The sequence below is a fragment of the Ovis aries genome, chromosome 1 (assembly GCF_016772045.2).
Source record: "Ovis aries strain OAR_USU_Benz2616 breed Rambouillet chromosome 1, ARS-UI_Ramb_v3.0, whole genome shotgun sequence".
Taxonomy (NCBI): Eukaryota; Metazoa; Chordata; class Mammalia; order Artiodactyla; family Bovidae; genus Ovis; species Ovis aries.
The window spans coordinates 77,706,493-77,725,637 of record NC_056054.1 but is presented as its reverse complement, the minus strand read 5'-3'; the positions used below and the strand labels follow the sequence as shown (position 1 = coordinate 77,725,637).

At 38.7% G+C, this 19,145-nt stretch overlaps 1 protein-coding gene across 13 annotated transcripts in view; it reads right to left on the bottom strand.

The window, feature by feature from the left end:
• The window catches only part of CDC14A (cell division cycle 14A), a 210,407-nt gene that overhangs the window by 136,085 nt on the left and 55,177 nt on the right, over positions 1–19,145 (bottom strand). For 7 of the 13 annotated variants that reach the window (XM_060412161.1, XM_060412179.1, XM_042251431.2 and 4 more), the window contains exons 4-5: positions 17,797–17,841; positions 11,405–11,497 (exon numbers count right to left, since the gene is read on the bottom strand). In XM_060412161.1, coding sequence (XP_060268144.1) covers positions 11,405–11,497; positions 17,797–17,841 — 138 coding nt within the window. Of the gene's footprint in view, positions 1–11,404; positions 11,498–14,910; positions 14,990–17,796; positions 17,842–19,145 lie in introns of those variants that run through there. The other 6 variants (XM_042251438.2, XM_060412183.1, XM_027972365.3 and 3 more) reach the window with 2 other exon arrangements.

Below are 19,145 nucleotides of genomic sequence, written 5' to 3'. Positions count from 1 at the left end.
TGGGGTGTTAGCTCCATGAGCCAGAATTAAAGTTCAGATGCTGCCTGGAAGAGAAACTGCGTGACCAGTGTATTTGCAACGCTGCTTTCCAGTGGAAAAATTCTACCCTTCCACACTGAATGCTGCTTTGATTCTTTTGCAGTAGTCCATGGAGTCGCAAAGAGTCAGACAAGACTTTCGCTTTCGCTTTCACTTAGTTTAGAGACAGGATTGTCACTGCTCAGCTTCCTGCTGTGAGGGGATATACCCCCAGCTGGGAACTTGGGGGCAGGTTCTAGTCTTTCTCTTTCCCTAACTGGATTTGACCTTGGGCGAAACACTTGACCTCTCTGGGCTGAGATTCTCCATCTGAGAAAGCAATATTGGAGCAGATTTTTTTCTAGTTTCTTACAGAGTTACTTCAGTGGTTCTGAAAATTGAGTCTTTTGGGTGTTTTTAGCACCAAGTTACATGATGTAACAGATAATGTCTTCAGGGGCTTTCAGTGCTTCTTTCCTAATTTTCTTTCATAAAAAAATAGTTAAATTTTTTAATGCAACTAATTGAAAATTTTTACAGTATTCTTTTCTTGAGCTTTTGACTTAGTTCTTACTGAAAAGTATGTTGGAAGTACAAGGACAACTGTTTAAAAATGTCTGACAATGCATAAATAAGGATTTTCTCCTATTGAGAAAAACGGAAATAATGCTGGAGTTAAAAATGAAGACTATCACCCATAACACAGATTTTAAATGTTTGTATATATTAATAAAGTCCATTTCAATTCTAAAATTTTAGAGACCTATAAAAACATCTTATTTCACTCAGTAACTTTAAAAAATAATGCCTCAATTAAAATAAATAAATTTATATTTTAAATAAATAAATAAAATAAAAAATAATGCCTCAAAACACTGTGATTCTTGTTGTTATTTCTGTAATTAGTACTGACTTCATAGTTTATTTTTAAGCACTCGAGCTTTTTAATTGCTCCATATCAAACTTTCAAGAATTGTGGGACGTAATTTATTTATCCATAAACACATGGATTAATTATCATTATCTAATATACATCATTATCCATCTACCCCAATTAACATTATCCAATGTTACTAATGCTTATCAATTAAGTATTCAGTCATTTACGCAAGTGTTCACTGAGCACTTAGGATATGTCAGAGACTGTTTCAGACTCTGGGGCTATTGTGGGAACAAAACGAAGTTCCATTACAAATATATATCCCCTTAATTCAGTATGTAAATGAAACAAATGGACACAAGCTTTTCAGATAGAAAGTATATGTCTTTTCAAGACTATAGGATTCAAAACTGGGTGAGCAGACATAGTATCAGCCCTGAAATGTATAGTCCTAAATACAGTGTGTGGGTGTGTGTTTACAACATAGAGCAAACTTGTTAGAAGGAGAAAAGGAAAAAAAAAATACTAAAAAGACATACTCAATTAAACTTGAGAATCAAACCTTCCACAAGTGAAAAGCACACTGCTGATTTTTCTAGCCCACAGCTAAATGAAATATGCAAGGAGAATTGAAAAAGATGATACTGCTCTATCCACATGCAGAAGACAAACAGAATTTCCAAATTCAAAGAGTTTGAAATTGAAATTGCTGTATGATTTTAGGGAACCTGACCTGCTTAAAGACACCAAAAATACTAGCCTGCAAGGATAAAAGCCTCTCTGGCCCATTTACAGGCCACCATCACAATAGCATTCTTGCCTATCAAGCTATAAACGGAAGGAACTGCAAACAGGATATCGCCCTGCCCCAACCACGGGCCACTCCTCCCTTCCTCCACAATGTCTATAAGCAGAAGAAACGCTACCTGGTAGGTGTATCAAGAAGCCACAGAGGGTGACAGGGCACTAGTAGCTGACATCCGCTTTGTTACTATTTTAATAAGTGTTTAAGGAAGACACCTTCTTGTTTTGAACCAACATTTTTCTTGATAATTTTACCTACATTTTAAATAACATTTGTTTAACCTATAATTTTTTATTGACAATTTAAAGCAGTTCTGAAATTGCAATTTATGGATGGATTATGAGTCAGAGATTAAGGAAATGAACATGCTTGGTCCAGAAAATAAAGACAAAAACAAATTTAGAGTTAGCTGGCCTGGTTTACAATCTTCCAATGGTTTAAACACACACACATATTAACCATTTTTAAATACTCATTATGCAAAGATATATGACACTGAAGAGTTCACATGATAACAAATTTAGTTAAAACTGGCTTATATATGGTAATATACTTCAAGAGCCTAAACTAATGCTGATTTGTTTTTAAATAAGACTATTAATCACAGTTGTGGCAATCTCAAGATGAAAATCCACAAAAAGAAGCATTTATAATGCAGAAAGTTGTTTGTCACATTATGAAAAATTTTGAAAGGAATCTAAAATGTTAAAATGGTATGTACTCTAAAGGGAATATTATTTGATCATGTGCTGCTGCTGCTGCTGCTGCTGCTAAGCCGCTTCAGTCGTGTCCAACTCTGTGCGACCCCATAGACGGCAGCCCACCAGGCTCCCCCGTCCCTGAGATTCTCCAGGCAAGAACACTGGAGTGGTTGCCATTTCCTTCTCCAATGCATGCACGCGTGCTAAGTCGCTTCAGTCGTGTCCAGCTCTGTGCAACCCTATGGACAGCAGCCCAACAGGCTCCTCCGTCCACAGGATTCTCCAGGTAAGAATATTGGAGGGGGTTGCTATTTCCTTCTCCCTTTGGTCATGTAGATAGTAAAAAAGGCAAAACACATGTTGTTTGGTCGCTAAGCTGTGCCTGACTCTGTAACCCCATGTAGACCAAGTGAAAAACAGTTCACAAAACTACATTGCAATTATGCCTAAGCTTAGAGAGCTAGACTTAGACTTCCTTGGTGGCTCAGATGGTAAAGCATCTGTCTACAATGCAGGAGACCCAGGTTCAATCCCTGGGTTGGGAAGATCCCCTGGAGAAGGAAATGGCAATCTACTCCAAGGGGTCGCAAAGAGTCAGACACGACTGAGCGACTTCACTTTCACTTTCTTTCTTTAGAGAGCTATAATTGCAAGAGAAGTTTCCTACTTTTCTTCTATAATGTGGTTATGCCAATTTTTAGATTGAATTCATTAAACTATCCTCTTTACAAAGAGATGTTTAGAATAATTTAATCATTTTATATCTTCTCCTAACTGCCTCACCACCAAAAGCATCCTCCCTTCCATGCCATGCCCCCTATCTGATACTCCCTTTCCAACTTGGCCCACTGGGACTGGTCATCCTTGAAAGTGAAAGTGAAGTCACTCAGTCATCTCCGACTCTTTTCAACCCCATGGACTGTAACCTACCCGGTTCCTCTGTCCATGTAATTTTCCAGGCAAGAGTACTGGAGTGGGTTGCCATTTCCTTCTCCAGGGGATCTTCCTGACCCAGGAATAGAACCACTATCTCCTGTGTTTCAGGCAGGCGCTTTACCCTCTGAGCCACCAGGGCTCCTAAACCCTTAATTCCTCTCAAATCTCTCCAGGTTTGAGTTTGCCAACACCCAAACCAGAAGGCAGGGAGCTATTCACCTTAGTATCCTCAACTCCTAGAACAAGGTCTCATGTATGACAAGGGCTGGAAAAACACTCTTTGAATGAATTTTTATTCAAATTTGACACTTACAACAATTTTTCCCAACTTACTTACTGCTCATCTGTTGCCCTATTTCAAAGCTAGGCATTCCTTCTTTTTGTTTTTAATTATTTTTTATTTCCCAGAGTTCAGTACAATGCTGAGTAGAACTCATCTGAGCTAAATAAATATTTACTGAACTAACAAATACCTGAACACAGATCTCAAAAGTGAGAAATTCATCTGGTTTGGGCAAATTCTTCCTTTAGAATACAAACAACTTTCTGGAGAGTTTTTATCATAAACAGGTAACGAATTTTGTCAAAAGCTTTCTCTGCATCTATTGAGATAATCATATGGTTTTTATCTTTCTTTTTTTGGGGGGGGTTTGGTTTTTATCTTTCAATCTGTTAGTATGGTATATCAAACTGATTTGCATATACTGAACAATCCTTGTATCCCTGGGATAAAGCCCACTTGATCATGATGTATGACCTTTTAATGTGTTATTGGATTCTGTTTGCTAAAATTTTGTTGAGGATTTTTCCATCTGCATTCTTCAATGATATTGGCCTGTAATTTTCTTTTTTTGTGGCATCTTTGTCTGGTTTTGGTATCAAGGTGATGGTAGCCTTATAAAATGAGTTTGGGAGTTTTCCTTCCTCTGCAATTTTCTGGAAGAGTTTGAGCAGGACAGCTGTTAGCTCTTCTCTAAACTTTTGGTAGAATTAGCCTGTGAAGCCACCTGGCTCGGGGCTTTTGTTTGTTGGAAGATTGTTTTCAGTTTCAACCTTAGTGCTTGTGATTGGTCTGTTTATCAGTTTTGAGAGGTTATACTTCATCCTAGGAGGCAAAAAAAAAAACCTCACACGCACAGCTTCACACCTTCCAGTGAATTATTCTAAGTAATCATCAGAGTAACAACCACATGAGTATCACCGAGTTAAGGAAGGATCAAGTATGAAATGGATGGAAAGGAAGAAAAAAAAGAGGCAAGCAGCCTTGGCTCTTCAGGGGAAGTAAGACAATGGCTCAGAAAACAATCTTGAAAGCAACACAGCTTTCCCGCCTAGAGCACCAGCTGTTCCTAAGTGCTTACAATGCCCCAAGGCCAGGCACTGCCCTGACCCCTTCGTGAGCATGACCTCCTCAGTCCTCACCACAACTATGTTGGGCGGGATGTTATTATCTCTGTTTTAAAGATGGAAAAAGCAGGAGTTTGGATGAGTTAAAGAATTTGGTCAAGACATACAAATAACAAGTGAATTCAAGGCCAAGCTGTGGCTCAGCTCAAGTCTTTGCTCTCAGCCTCTATACCAGAGGCAGAAAGAAGGGCTTCTTTGCAATTAGTAGTAGACTTAGAGGTATAATATAACTGCTAAGGCCTTAAATATAGCCTACAGAGGGAACAGCAGACACAGACATGGTTAGAAAGTCTACAAACCTTAGCTTTGTCATCCCTGATTCAGACATGACATCTGGGTCAGGCCACTCCCAGGTAATCCATAATTAGACCTCTTACTAAGCAATCTGAAACTTTAACAAATGTGTTAAGGAACATATAATGTGGTTACCACCTTTGTTTAAGTATCCTCCACATATCTGAAAAAAATTCTTAATTCTTTAACCCTGAATTATTTTCCAGTCCTTCAATCATCATGGCCTCTGCAAATTCCCCTTGTCCCCTTTAGCACAGTTCTGTGAACTGAAAGCAATGCAGAAATCAGTGAGGATTTGGTCTGTAAGCATGTGGCAGGAAACTAATTAATTCATGCTTATAAATTTTTAAAAGCCATCTTTAAATTGTTAGTCACTCAGTCATGTCCAACTCTTTGCAACCCCATGCACTGCAGTCCACCAAGCTCCTCTGTCCATGGAATTCTCCAGGCAAGAATATTGGAGTGGGCAGCCATTCCCTTTTCCAGGGGAACTTCCCAACCCAGGGATCAAACCCTGGTCTCCTGCATTGCAGGCAGATTCGTTATTGTCTGAACCACCTGGGAAGTCCTCTATGAACTGAAAATAGTATAAAAATCAGTGAGGATTTGGTCTTCAAGCATGTGGCAAGAACCTAATTAACTCATGCTTATAATTTTTCAAAAGTCATCTTCTTTAAACTCATCTGAGAGTATTTTGGATGCTATAATGATCTAAGCTTCTTAACTCTGAAACTGCACCGCGTATTGTACTGGAAGGGAAAACCTCTTTTCAAAAGAGTTGATCTGTTCTTAAAATTTGAACCCTCCATCTCAAGGACCACAGTGGCTCAGCTTAAGGGGTGAAGAGATGCTTCATGAGTGGGGACTTCCCTGCAATGGATGTCTGTCACTTGGTAAGTGTCCCTGTGACCTCCAGTGGCCACATCATTCCAACAACTCTGGCTTTCAGATCACCCACAGAGAGGGTTTGTGGATTTCCTATCGAACGTGATGTTCTGTACTTTATCTCCTTTTTGATACTCATGACAATTCTAGGAGATGGAACATAAAAAGGTTCTCCCTCACTTACAGATAAGGAAATAGAAACACACAAAAAAGAAAGCTCCTGTGACATACTTAAAGTCATGATTTAACAGAGAAACCACAGGCAAAGCCCTGACTCAACAGGTGCATAATGTATGCACAAGTTGTCACACTCAAAAGCAAGGTATGATAGTCGTACAACAATATGAATGTACCTAATACCACTGAGACATACACTTAAAAGTGCTTAAGACTCATCAAAAAACAAAAAAAAAATATTTTTGCTAACTATATATAGCAACAGATGTTAACTGGATTTGTTGTGGTGATCATACTGTAGTGTATACAAGTATTGAATCATTTTGTTGTACCTCTGAAACTAACATAATGTTATATCAGTTATAACTCATTAAAAATAATTTAAAAAGAAACAAAGAAAAAACGATTAAGATAGTAAATTGCATGATATGTGTATTTCGCCATAATAAAAATAAATGAAAAAAAGTTTATCAAAAGAGAAAAAAAAAAGAAGTAGTGATATGACTTTGTATATAGACTCTTCCCTTGGTCTGTAACCTTTACTTTGATCCTGGATTTTTAAAGACCATGGCTGGCTCAGTCATTACTGCAAATATTTCTAGTAATGAGGAAGATACGACTTGAAGCTATATCCAATTAATCCAATTTGATCATTGTCAGTTTCTCTCTGAAGTTACCCAAAGGAAGTTATCTTCCTTCTTTCTTTCATATTTTATCATTTCATTATTCATTCATTCAGTAGATATTTGTGGAGCACCTACCACCGACTGGGCACAGTTCTAAACCGATGCTCAGTGTTCAAGTACTGGAACAGTTTCATGCCAGTGGCAAGTAACCCAGCGCAGCCCCCTCCTGCCCCCCACTGCTAGCCACCTTGCCTCTTTCCTGGGACACCCTCCACCCTGGACTTCCCCAAGATTCAGCACAGCAGGAAGGCTCCCTTGTGGCCAGCTTCCAGTTCAACTAGCGAATGCTTGGGCCTAACTTCTGATTAAATATTTTATCACTTCCTAGACACAGCAATGAACAAAACTGACAAGGTCCCTACTTTATAGTCTAGGAAAGAGATGATAAACAAGAAAATACACAAACATACCTGATAGTTTCAAGTAGTAGAGTGCAGTAAAAAATAAATAAACAAAACATCAAGGGCTAGAGGATACTGGAGGTGGGGGAAGCAAGGTAAAACTCGAGAGAAAGTCTCTCTGAGGAGGTGATACAAGATCAGAAGGAAGAAGGAATGTATATGTCTGAGGTAAAAACATTCCAGAGAGAGAGAACAGAAATACCGAGCCTTGTGGTGGGAACAAGCTTGTGATGTCATGATTAAAAGGCATCTACAGTAAGGAGATCACAGAGGCAGAAAGAGCTAGATGAGAGAAGATCTTAATGGCATTGGGTAAAGAGGCTAAATTTCATGCCAAGAACAGTGAGCAAACATTAGACAGATTTGAAAGAGGGTAATGATCAAATTTATAGTTTTAGAACATTACTCTGACAATTGTGTGGCAACCGAATTAAAAGCGAGGGTGTGAAAAGGAGACAATGTATGAAGCGACACTGGCTTGGACTAGGTGACGGCAACAGAGATGGAAAGAAGCACTCTGACTCAGTACATGTTCTACAGTTAGAAATTACTGATGAGTATAATGTGGAGGGCACAAGAATCAAAATGACTACTATCCTTTGATTCAGAAAGTTGCTGATGGTAGCTCATTTACTTAAAAAGTCACTGAGTAGGGGAATAAATAGATTTGTGGAGAGGAGGAGTAAAAATGTCTGCCAAGCTTAGAGAGGCTGATGTAGGAGACGGACCTGTGGACACAGCGGGAAGGAGAGGTGGGGTGAACCGAGAGAAACACCGATACATATGTACTGTCAAGTGTAAACAGATATCTACAACGGGAGAAATAACAACCACCTCAGATTGCAGATGACACCACCCTTATGGCAGAAAGTGAAGAGGAACTCAAAAGCCTCTTGATGAAAGTGAAAGAGGGGAGTGAAAAAGTTGGCTTAAAGCTCAACATTCAGAAAACGAAGATCATGGCATCTGGTCCCATCACTTCATGGGAAATAGATGGGGAAACAGCGGAAACAGTGTCAGACTTTTATTTTGGGGGCTCCAAAATCACTGCAGATGGTGACTGCAGCCATGAAATTAAAAGACACTTACTCCTTGGAAAAAAAGTTATAACCAACCTCGATAGCATATTGAAAAGCAGAGACATTACTTTGCCAACAAAGGTCCATCTAGTAAGGCTATGGTTTTTCCAGTAGTCATGTATGGATGTGAGAGTTGGACTCTGAAGAAAGCTGAGTGCCGAAGAATTGATGCTTTTGAAATGTGGTGTTGGAGAAGACTCTTGAGAGTCCCTTGGACTGCAAGGAGATCCAACCAGTCCATTCTGAAGGAGATCAGTCCTGGATGTTCTTTGGAAGGACTGATGCTAAAGCTGAAACTCCAGTACTCTGGCCACCTCATGCGAAGAGTTGACTCATTGGAAAAGACTCTGATGCTGGGGAGGGATTGGGGGCAGGAGGGGAAGGGGACGACAGAGGATGAGATGGCTGGATGGCATCACCAACTCAATCGACCTGGATTTGGGTGAACTCCGGGAGTTGGTGATGGACAGGGAGGCCTGGCGTGCTGCGATTCGTGGGGTCGCAAAGAGTCGGACACGACTGAGTGACTGAACTGCACTGAACCGTGTAGCACAGGGCGCTCAGCCTGGCACTCTGTGACAACCTAGAGGGGTGAGGGGTGGGGTGGGAGAGAGGCTCAAGACAGAGGGGCTACATGTACACTTACAGATGATTCGTGTTGCTGTGCAACAGAAACCAACCAACAATGTAAAGCAATTATCCCCCAATTAAAAATAAATTTTTAAAAACTGTGCCACAATAAATGTGAGATATTACTTAGATATATGATATGGGGCTATCCAACAGGCAGTTAGATATTTGATTTTGATAATAATCCTGTGAGACAGACCAGAAAACCCTGGTACTAACCAAATTTTACTAATGAAAAAACTAAGGTTCAGAGAAAAAGTCTTTGTCTTAGTACAAAATATTTCTAGTAGTCAGTGCCCCTTGATAGAAGAATGATAACCACATTTCAAAATGGGAGACACCTTTACTGCTAGGGACTCTGAAAAAAACACAGGTACATAGTTCATGCCATTTGACTACACAGCTGTTCCAAAGTCAAAGTCTTTTATGTCCAAGAATATTCCCCTGGGAGATTATGACTTATCCCAATAGCAATAATATAATATATGTGAAATTTAGCTGAGATGTATAATGCCACTACTATCTTAAAATATCTGAATCAACAATTAAATGCACACATACAATACAAAGCAAAGCATAAAATTCTCTTTCAGGAAAGACTGCAACTCCTGGTTTTCATTTTTATTAAGTGTTGTGTCCAAAAGCTTCCTGGGGAACACACTGCTAAAATTAGAAAAGAAAATCAATTGGGAAATGACTAATACAAGAATAATTACCGTGCTTCTCAGGACTGTAACAGCCTGTAAGACAAGCGCAAGCTGCCCTCAGCACTTCCCCAGACTGCTTTCCTCTCATTTGATTGCTTTAAAGTGGTGGAAACTTCTGCATTAGAAGATATATTTTACCCTCAAGCTCAACACATCTGTTAGAACTAAACTTCCGTTCAAAATCCCAAAGGTACCATGCTGAACTTAAGGATGTCACTAAAAACAGGAAGGACAGGCACTAAGAAAGAAAAAAGAGAAAGACGGGGGGAGGGAGGGGAAGAGGAGGAAGGAAAGGCGGGAGCAGCTGACTGGCCTCTTCCAGATGACAACTACTTGTGATAAAGGCCTCACGAAATAACACGCTCAAAGGTAGGACAAAACCCCTCAGTAAGACACAATGTTTATTTATGTGGCTTGAATCCAGAGGTTATTACAGACTCCCCATATTCTAAATACACAGTGTCAACTATCAGTTTCAAATAAATAGCAATCATCAAAGGTAAAGTGAAAAATAAGCATGCCAGCTTAATTGAGCTTACCAGCACTTCACTGAACCTTCATGCCAACAGCCAGCTTTTCATGAATACTCTCCAAATAAAAGCAAGAGCCTGGCTGGTGCTACAAATAATCCTAGTATCCTCAGAAGTGGGAGGAAACTTAGAGCTCATTATATCCAACCCTCTTATTTAACAGATAAGGAAACTAAGTAAAGCTAAGAAAGATAAAGTGGTTTACCCATCATCCCAGAGCCACTTCAGGATGAAAAGCGGTGTTTCTGATTCTTAGTCATGATTCCAAGTACTAGAGCATGCTGTCTACGGAGCGAGAAAGAAAGGTACCACCAGGGATGGCCCAAGGCTTTCTGGTAGCCACATCCTGATGAGAAATGGCGGGCAGAGCTGGGTACCTCCATTTGGAAACAAGGCCCCAGGCTGCAGGTTGGCTGTCAGCCTGCCACTTTTCTCAGCCCACACCCTGCAACAGCTGACAGTCTCTGCAACAGCACAGCTGGGCTTTCCCCCCCAGAGCTTTTGGTTTGATGTGGCAGAGTTTGATGTCTGGTAGCTGGTGCCTCCTTCCATCAAGGTCTTCAGAAGGAGGCCCTTGAAAGGTCACAGAGCAGTGAGCTTCCAGGCTTTAGACACAGACTCTCCCGAAGGATGAGAAGGAAAAGGACACCTCTCTCCCCTCCCTGCCCAATCCTAGTACGTACAGAAAATTCTAGAAGTGTCCACACCAAAATTGTGTAGCACATTCATGTGGAACTCACATTTACATTTCAGTGTTTACAGAGGACAAAATTTCTAATCAAGATTAATTTTGAAAAGCCATGTCTAGTTATTAGGGAAGCTGTAATATATGCAGGATTTATATTCAGCTTGCTTACCGTAAACGCTTGTATAGATGAATAAAGGAACTGACAATAATATAATCCTCCCCCATGCAATCAAAGATTTCCTCTTATTCCCAAGAGGAAACCCTTAACAGTCTTTAATAATCTTCTACTATATATTTTTTCCTATAAATATCCTTTCTTTTTATAAAACACCTATACAACTGTGGGATACAAGCTATATGTTGTAGTCCCGAGATTCTCTCATTAGCTATTGGAAAATAAGACCCAAGAGTAAATGGTTCATCAATATTGGTCCACACTTCCCATTCCAGATCAATTTGCAAGTTGCTAATAATCTTTACCATCTCCCAAATCCACTGAAAAAGCGTCCTGGATTTTATTTGACAATGTTAATATTCCAGTAGCCTGATTATAGAAAATAATCACGGAAAAAGTACTTACGGCATAAGCACCTATCAAAAATGCAGCATTTGCTCTTTTCCGTTGGTCAAAACAGGTGTAGTGCACTATTCTCTTTCTTGATAAACTGTATGACTAGAAAGAGGGAATAAAAAGAGTTAGTGTGACCACAGAAACAACGTACAAAAAAAATCATCTCTTAAAGTACAGAGATGTGTCATAATCAGTGACATTTAACTATTTTTTTAATTTCTGTGGCATCGGTGTGTAAGTATTACAGGATGGAAAGTTACCAGCTCAGACATTTTATAGTTCAATCATCATGTAAGAACTGACACTATATCAAATACGTTTGTCTCCAAGAAAGGAAACTAATACAGTAGGAAATAATTAAATTATTGTTATCTTTATTAGCCAGAAGCATTTTTGAAGATTTACACTTGATCTTGCATGTAAAATTTACTCATCATTTTTCATTCCCTACCATACCACACTCACTCCCAGAAAAGTTATCTTTACTTTTTACATTATGCCATTAGTTTTTAAATGTGCCAACCAACCTATTTTCCTCTCTAAAAATTTTAAATGCCTATATTAACTAGAGTGTCAATATTAATATTTTCTTTTTCTAACATTCTATAAAAATCCCCACTTAATTATCTGAGAATAAACGGTTAATGGAAAAAGATGAACCATCGAAAGGATTATGTCAGCAAACATCTTTACACAATAGCCATACATTAAATTTATGGATTCAAGCGAACAGTTATTAAGCACCCGCTGCTCTTTGCCAAGCAATATGCTGCATGCTCAAAGAAATCCAAAATAAGCAACACAGTATTTTGTATACATGCTAAACATGAAAAGAAGGTAAAAATTAAAAGATCCATTAAAATAAAACCAAATTATTAATAAACTCAAACATAAAACAATGAAAACATGATACAGCTCAATTTCCTCACATGTCAAAACAGTTATTTGGTTTTCTTCATATTTCAAAACAGACAAATGCTTCTCAAAATACAGACACATAAATGCATTTTAACATTTATCTATAAATTCACTGCTACTGTCAAAGCAGCTTTTTATACTTTACACACTGACTACAACCCACAGAATATCTGCTTTGAGAGCGCCTTTAAAAATGTAGATAATGAGACTTCTGAGCCATCAGGGAAGCTCCTGGTGGCTCAGAAGGTAAAGCATCTGTCTGCAATGCAGAAGACCCGGGTTCAATCCCTAGGTCAGGAAGATTCCCCTGGAGAAGGAAATGGCAACTCATGCCAGTACTCTTGCCTGGAAAATCCCATGGACAGAGGAGCCTGGTAGGCTACAGTCCATGGGGTCACAAAGAGTAGGACATGACTGAGTGACTTCACTTTCTTTCTTTTTTTTCTTCTTAAAAACGTAAGAACTCAACTATATACCTTTCTTTACCCTGCTATTTTCTATAAGGAAAAGAAACTCTTTCAAAACTCTGAAGTCCATTCTAAGATGAAACTGCAATATTCTGGCTTTAACACGTAACCAAAGAAAATTAGTTTCATGGTTGTGAGCCTAGAAACCCTCACTGCCCCAATTCAGGCATGTCTTTGATAACCAAGACTCATATTCTGAAAATAGCATTGCTCTTTGAAATTAAACTTTGAAAAATAAGTGTCTGCCTCTAAAAGAGTCTCTTAGTACCAAAGTTCTTATTTCCAGACAAGCTTACTAAAATACATCTATGAAATAAAGTTTGAGTTCATTTAAAAAACAAAAGAGTACATTTTATTCAATACCATTCAGTCGAGTTAATGCACACAAGTTATCTAAAAACTTCAAGGTCACCATCAATGGTCCTGACACCTGCCTACTTGCTTCTTCCTCTGGAACTATATTATCTACTGGACATTTCTTGTTTGTATCTTTGTTTTTGCCAGTGATTTATCTCCATCAATAAGTTATATTTTATTTATTGAAAGGAGAATCAAGGCTCTTAAAACCTAAGCTTCTTCTATGGTCTCTAAATCCCAAGCCACCTAAAGAATGCCTTACAAAAAAGCCCAGGCCTCCATTGACATGAGTCAGATGGAACACAAGGACTCAGCTCTTCTGGCTCCCAGTCTCTCACTGTTTTTATTTCCTGACTCTCTAACACACCTGTGAGGAAGTTTAAATTACCTGTCTGGAGGCTCTTTCCTACTAAGAGTTTAGGTTTCATGACAAACTACTTAAGTTATCATTAAATATTGTGGAATTAAATTTATTTTACAAATCTTCTTGCTAACAGTGACAAACTCATATTGCTGTACTTTCATCGCCAATGGTCTTTACTGTTGGCTTGCTCATGAATTTTCTGTATTTGTTTGCTTTTCTCTCTAATTCTAAAGTGTATGGAGTGTGGAGCACCACCCTGCAATGGGAACCAGGAAACTGAGGACAAAATTCTGAAGGAAATTTTCTTTTCACTCTCTATATAATTTTTAAGTAAATATAATACAAATTAAAAATTTAAGGACTTTATAATTTACCTTAAAAGCTTTAAGAAATTACATCAGATAAGAAATAGTCTTTATAAAATCTACCTTGAAATTTAAACTATTTTAAAATACCTCCTATTGGAAGCTGCCTATGAGATGGAAACATAATTGACTCTTCAAAACATGTTATCATACCTATTCACAAAATTTTCTTCTCATGGATGAGAACATTCAGGACTTACTCTCATAGCAACTTTCACATATACAATAGAGTATTATTAACTGTAGTTACCATGCTGTATATTACAATAACTAAATTTTTTAAATGAGAGTTTTCTACTGGTTTCCAGGGATGTTTTTAAAACTCCTAGTATTTATTTTGCTTAGCGATTTTGGAATTCTAGTGGTTTTCTCGGTTAACTCTCAAAAGTACCACAGTCGAAAACCGAACTTTTTAGTGAAGCTTGGCCAGTATCTCAGGTCACACAGAGTTGAGTTCTCACTCAGGGAATCAAAACTAATTCAAAGTGAAGGACAACAGAGAAAAAGCTTAGACATTACAAGCCTTGTCCTAATTTCCCTCCTTGCCACAGCCAGGCCTTCCTCTTATGGGTCAGCCTGCCCCAGTCTTGCAGCAGCAATGCTGTTCAACAGAGGAGATACTCTGGTACTCACACGAATTCTTCAGGGATAACAAAACATTCTGCCGATCGTTTAGCTGGTGCTTTACATGACCGGGTTGATATACACAAACTCTTTAATGTTTCCTCCTTCCAAATATTAAACATGCCCTTTTTCTTTAAAACACACACAGACACAGACAACCTACCTACTATATATCAAACTGTTCTAGAAGGAACAATCCCATCCACTGGAGACACTGATGACTAAAGTGCCTTTAGAGGAACATGTGGCTCATCCTTTGAGAACTTTCATGGTAGAACTTTACCACACAAGAGAAGAAAGGTACAGTGTGCAGCCACAGGACTCTGTTTTATAAATGAGCCCCGTAGGTATGTTCTCAAGTTCTGCCCTAATATCAAGAGGACTTCCTGCCCCCATACTGGACAGTTGCCTCTTCCTTACCTGGCCTGTCTCCTCTGGAGTCGTGTGTGCTGGCCAAAGCCCTCATGGACATTACTTGCTAAATCATACCATCACCTGTGGCTTTCAGTGAGTTCCTTGCTCTATTATAGATTCTTCCTGCTTTACATGAAGAGCTTTGAGATTATAAAAACACTGTGTACAATAGCAAAGTAAAGTTATAAACTAGTAAAACAAATGAATATAGTCTTAAATATAAAGGGGAGGATGTCACAGAAGGAATACTAAGACCTCTGGACTGTTCGTCTGCTGTGCAGCAAGACTGCATATGACTCATTGCAAATTATAGTGTGCAGCCACTATTTATACTATATTGTAGATTTATATCTAGAAACTGGAATATATAGCCTTCTGAATCTTTTTAACTAAGTGGATTCTCCTTCATAGTAACAGCAACAACAACCTAATATTTACTGATCACTTGCTACATTCCATCATTTCTCAAAGCAGTAGGACAGGGCCAGAGGGGTCCAGTTTGACCAGACACAGCAAATCCCAAACAGGAAGTCCTGGGCAAGGCTACAGTGTAACAGGCAAGCAGTGTTTCTCTTTTACCGAGAGAACATATGCCTGCAGCCATAGAGGGCCTGGTTTACCAGACTTGATCCAGAGCTCCAAGGTCAGATCATAGAGAGTTGAATGCTCTCTGCAAGGGTGGCGGACAGGAGAAATTCAGAACTCTCTGAGCTTGATAACGTGTAAACTTTAACTCTCAATCATAATGTCATGACAAGTTTCATGGTTCGAAACTTAAATAATTCTCAGGTTGAACTGGTCAATAATTTTAAAACTTTTCAGAAATTAAAAAAAACTAAATTTCAATCTAAATTATATTTTATTACTATATTATTATGCTGCATTTCATTCTCTTAAGAGATTGGTTCGGAGTCATCTGGAGGGCTTATTAAAACACAGATTGCTGGGCCCCACCCCTAATTTCTGATTTAGCAGGGAAGAGCCCAAGAAGTTGCATTTCTAACAAGTTCCTCAGTAACGATACTGAGGCTGCTGGTCCAGGGACCACAGACTGAACTCCACTGTGCTAACATATTGCTAAATCTTGAAAAAGAGCTGCGTGAAAATGTGTGAATAAGCCCTACACCTGGAAATGTACTATATGGACCCTAACATATTGTCCATCTGGTCAAGTAGCTCCAAAAGACATTTAAATTCTTTTAGGAACTCTAAATCATGCCATATGATTTTTTAAAGCATGTTATAAAAAACACATTTCACCAGATTCTCAGAAAAATTTATTACAATTTGTAAATTATTACATTCCAGCTGGTAACACCTAAGGAAAAAGTTCCTTTACTGATTCAGTAACCAAACTGCTTTAAATGGTGTAATTCCAGAGGTTCCAAATTCAGATGCTCTGAGAGGCCAAGAATTTCAAGTGGGTCAGTTGGCAAACTAGAAAAGTATGCCCAAAGCAGACGTAGCTCTCGTGCAGGAGTCTGGGCCCATAATCAGATGCTACAATATTTAACAGAAGCCAGAAATTCATAGCTTAATGAAGGAAGAATTTCATAAATTGCAATGTTGACCATGAATTCAAAATTTTTAAACAGCATTCATGCTCCTTTCCCAAAAAAATGTCTGTGGACTGAAAGCAGCCCACAGGTAATCAGTCTGCTGAATCTGGGTACTGGGATACTACAGTTGAAGAAAGTTCTAATGGTTCTCTCAGCATGAACCGAGCGAGTAGCTGTTGTGTGTCAAGCACAGCGCTGAGCAACATGGTAACAAGGGGAGCAGAACCCCAGTCTCTAGCCTCATAAGGCTCACAGTCTAATGAATATTTGATGCCAAATGAGGGGAAAATATTGGCCAAGGCTTATGACAAACAGAAGAGAATAACCACCTAGGGATGCATTCATAGCACAGGAAGGACCAACGGAATGATCTTAATTCCAGATACAATAACTGTTTCATTTAACAAGGTAAAAAAATAGTAGCTAGAAGATGGGATTCAGTATTGAATATCTATCAATTAACCTAAGCATAGCCATGGAAATTTCCAGACCTGTACTGTTTCCCTGAGGGACAGTTAAAGTTCTACTACTTTTATGTACATCATAAGAGTATGTAATACAGCATATAATTGTTTGATGGTACTTGTAAACCAAAGTACAATGACTGCAATCGTAGAAAAACACAAATGAAAATGAGGATACTGACCCCAGGCAGACATTTTCTATCTCAGAAAGGAAAGCTATGTGAAAGGTTGCATTCTAGTGAGATCACTGTGAAAAACAAGCCACGGCAACTCAGAGAGAGAGAAAATGATGACATGTTACACAAATCACAAAACCACCAGGCTATCCTTGGATTATGATGACAGACACGAATCGTGCACTTCTTCAGTTAGGCCAGGAGACTACAAACTACACAAGCATTCAAAATCAAAGGTGATACAATTAAGCTCAAAGCCAGAAAACACAAAAACAAGGGCGTTAACGGCCAATTTAAAGAAACAGATTTTCAGGGGGCAGCCATTTGGTAAAGTTGCTTGCCATGCTTAACAGTAAAATCTTCAAGTCGTGTGGTGTTTCATCAAGCTGTGTGAATCAGCCTGGCTGAGCTAAAGAAGATATTAGTGCAGCCTGGATAATATGCGCTTTAATAAAAAACAGAGCCCATGCACTTCCCTAAACAAGCAAGCTCTGCCAGTGATGGTGGTCAGATTAAGTAGATTACAGCACGGGGACCAGGTGACCAAGGCACCATTCTCTTACAGGTGACTAGTCTAGCCCAGTCATGGCCGCAGCAATCAGCGTCTCCATAGCAATCAGTGGTCATCCCATTGCAAAAGCGATAAAATGAACAGGTCTTCCTATGAGCAGCCATGACCTCTACATGTTTTACCTCCAACTTTCCCAGGAAAGGGATATTCTTGAAAATTTTCTTTGGCTGTGCAAAACAAAATATGGTTTACGTTTTTATTCAAAGCTAAAATAAAGCAGGTTGAATAGCTTATTTTAAAAGAAAACAGCGTCTCTTTACGGTTCATTTTGTTTCAAACCCAGTACATTTCATTCAATTAAACGGCACCTTGATTAAAGCAGAAGTCAAAATGTCAAGAAAAGTTGCTCATACAGATTATTCTATCAGGCTGATAAAATAGCTGAAGGCATTTGAGGTTGCTCTATAAAAGGGAGTTTTCTTGCTTGAGGATTGTGAATGGGCATAAAAGGCTCCAGGCCTTGCAAACTCTATGTATGATCACTTCCATGGGCATTAACACTGTTTTGGCACCCCTGATAAACCTCTTTAAAACTACATGAACTCTCTCTGGAATGTAGTTTGCTTTTCTTCCCCTAGAAGTCCATGAACCTACAATAGAAGATAATCTCATGAAGAAATCTTCCACGTGTTTTTGTAGTTGTAATAAGAGGGTGGTCTGATCATTGTATCAAGAGTTCTTGTATGAAGTACCTGCTACCCTGGCAGTTGCCAGACAGGATTACTGCACTGATCCATTCAGCAACAAGGACGTTTCCTGAGCCCCCACCATCTGCCAGGGACTGTCATTGTTTTAATACAATCATCCATTTCACCATGCCCAATCCCACTCCCTTTCCTCCTTTTACCCTGAAAGGGTCACGTAGGACATTTTGTACACTTCAAATCACATTTCTGCCAATATTCTGTTAAATCTTTTTAAAAATAAGTCCCTAAGATTACTGTGATTGTCTTGTTGATTCATAGAGCAGGTATTAAAAAAAAAAATCAGTGCCCTAGAAAATGTCCCCTTTTTTCAGCAATGCTCTTAGACTTTTCCCCCCGCCCCCAGGCTGGGGTTTTATTTTTCTCTGATGAAAAGTGAAATCAACAGTTAAAACTGTATTTATTTTAGAATAAGCCATTTCAGCCATCTTATGTTTATAAAACTGTCAGGTTATTAAATCAGTAATTGAAAGATTTTCTTAACTGATTAACTATGAAAAAAGGCATTTTACTTTTCAAAATACCACTATTTTGTCTTTTATTAATAGAGTCTTCTCAGAAGCTCTTATATTCTAGCCCAGCGCTGTTAGCATTGTGTGCACCAAAAATCCCTTTGAGAACCTATTAAAAAGTTATGAATCCTCTCAGAAGAAAAATGTAAACACATACAAAATTTTATACATAATTTCAAGAGTTTATGGACTTTGAAATATCAGATTAACAATTCTTCATCTAGCCTATTAATCATTGAAGACATTTTAAATTAA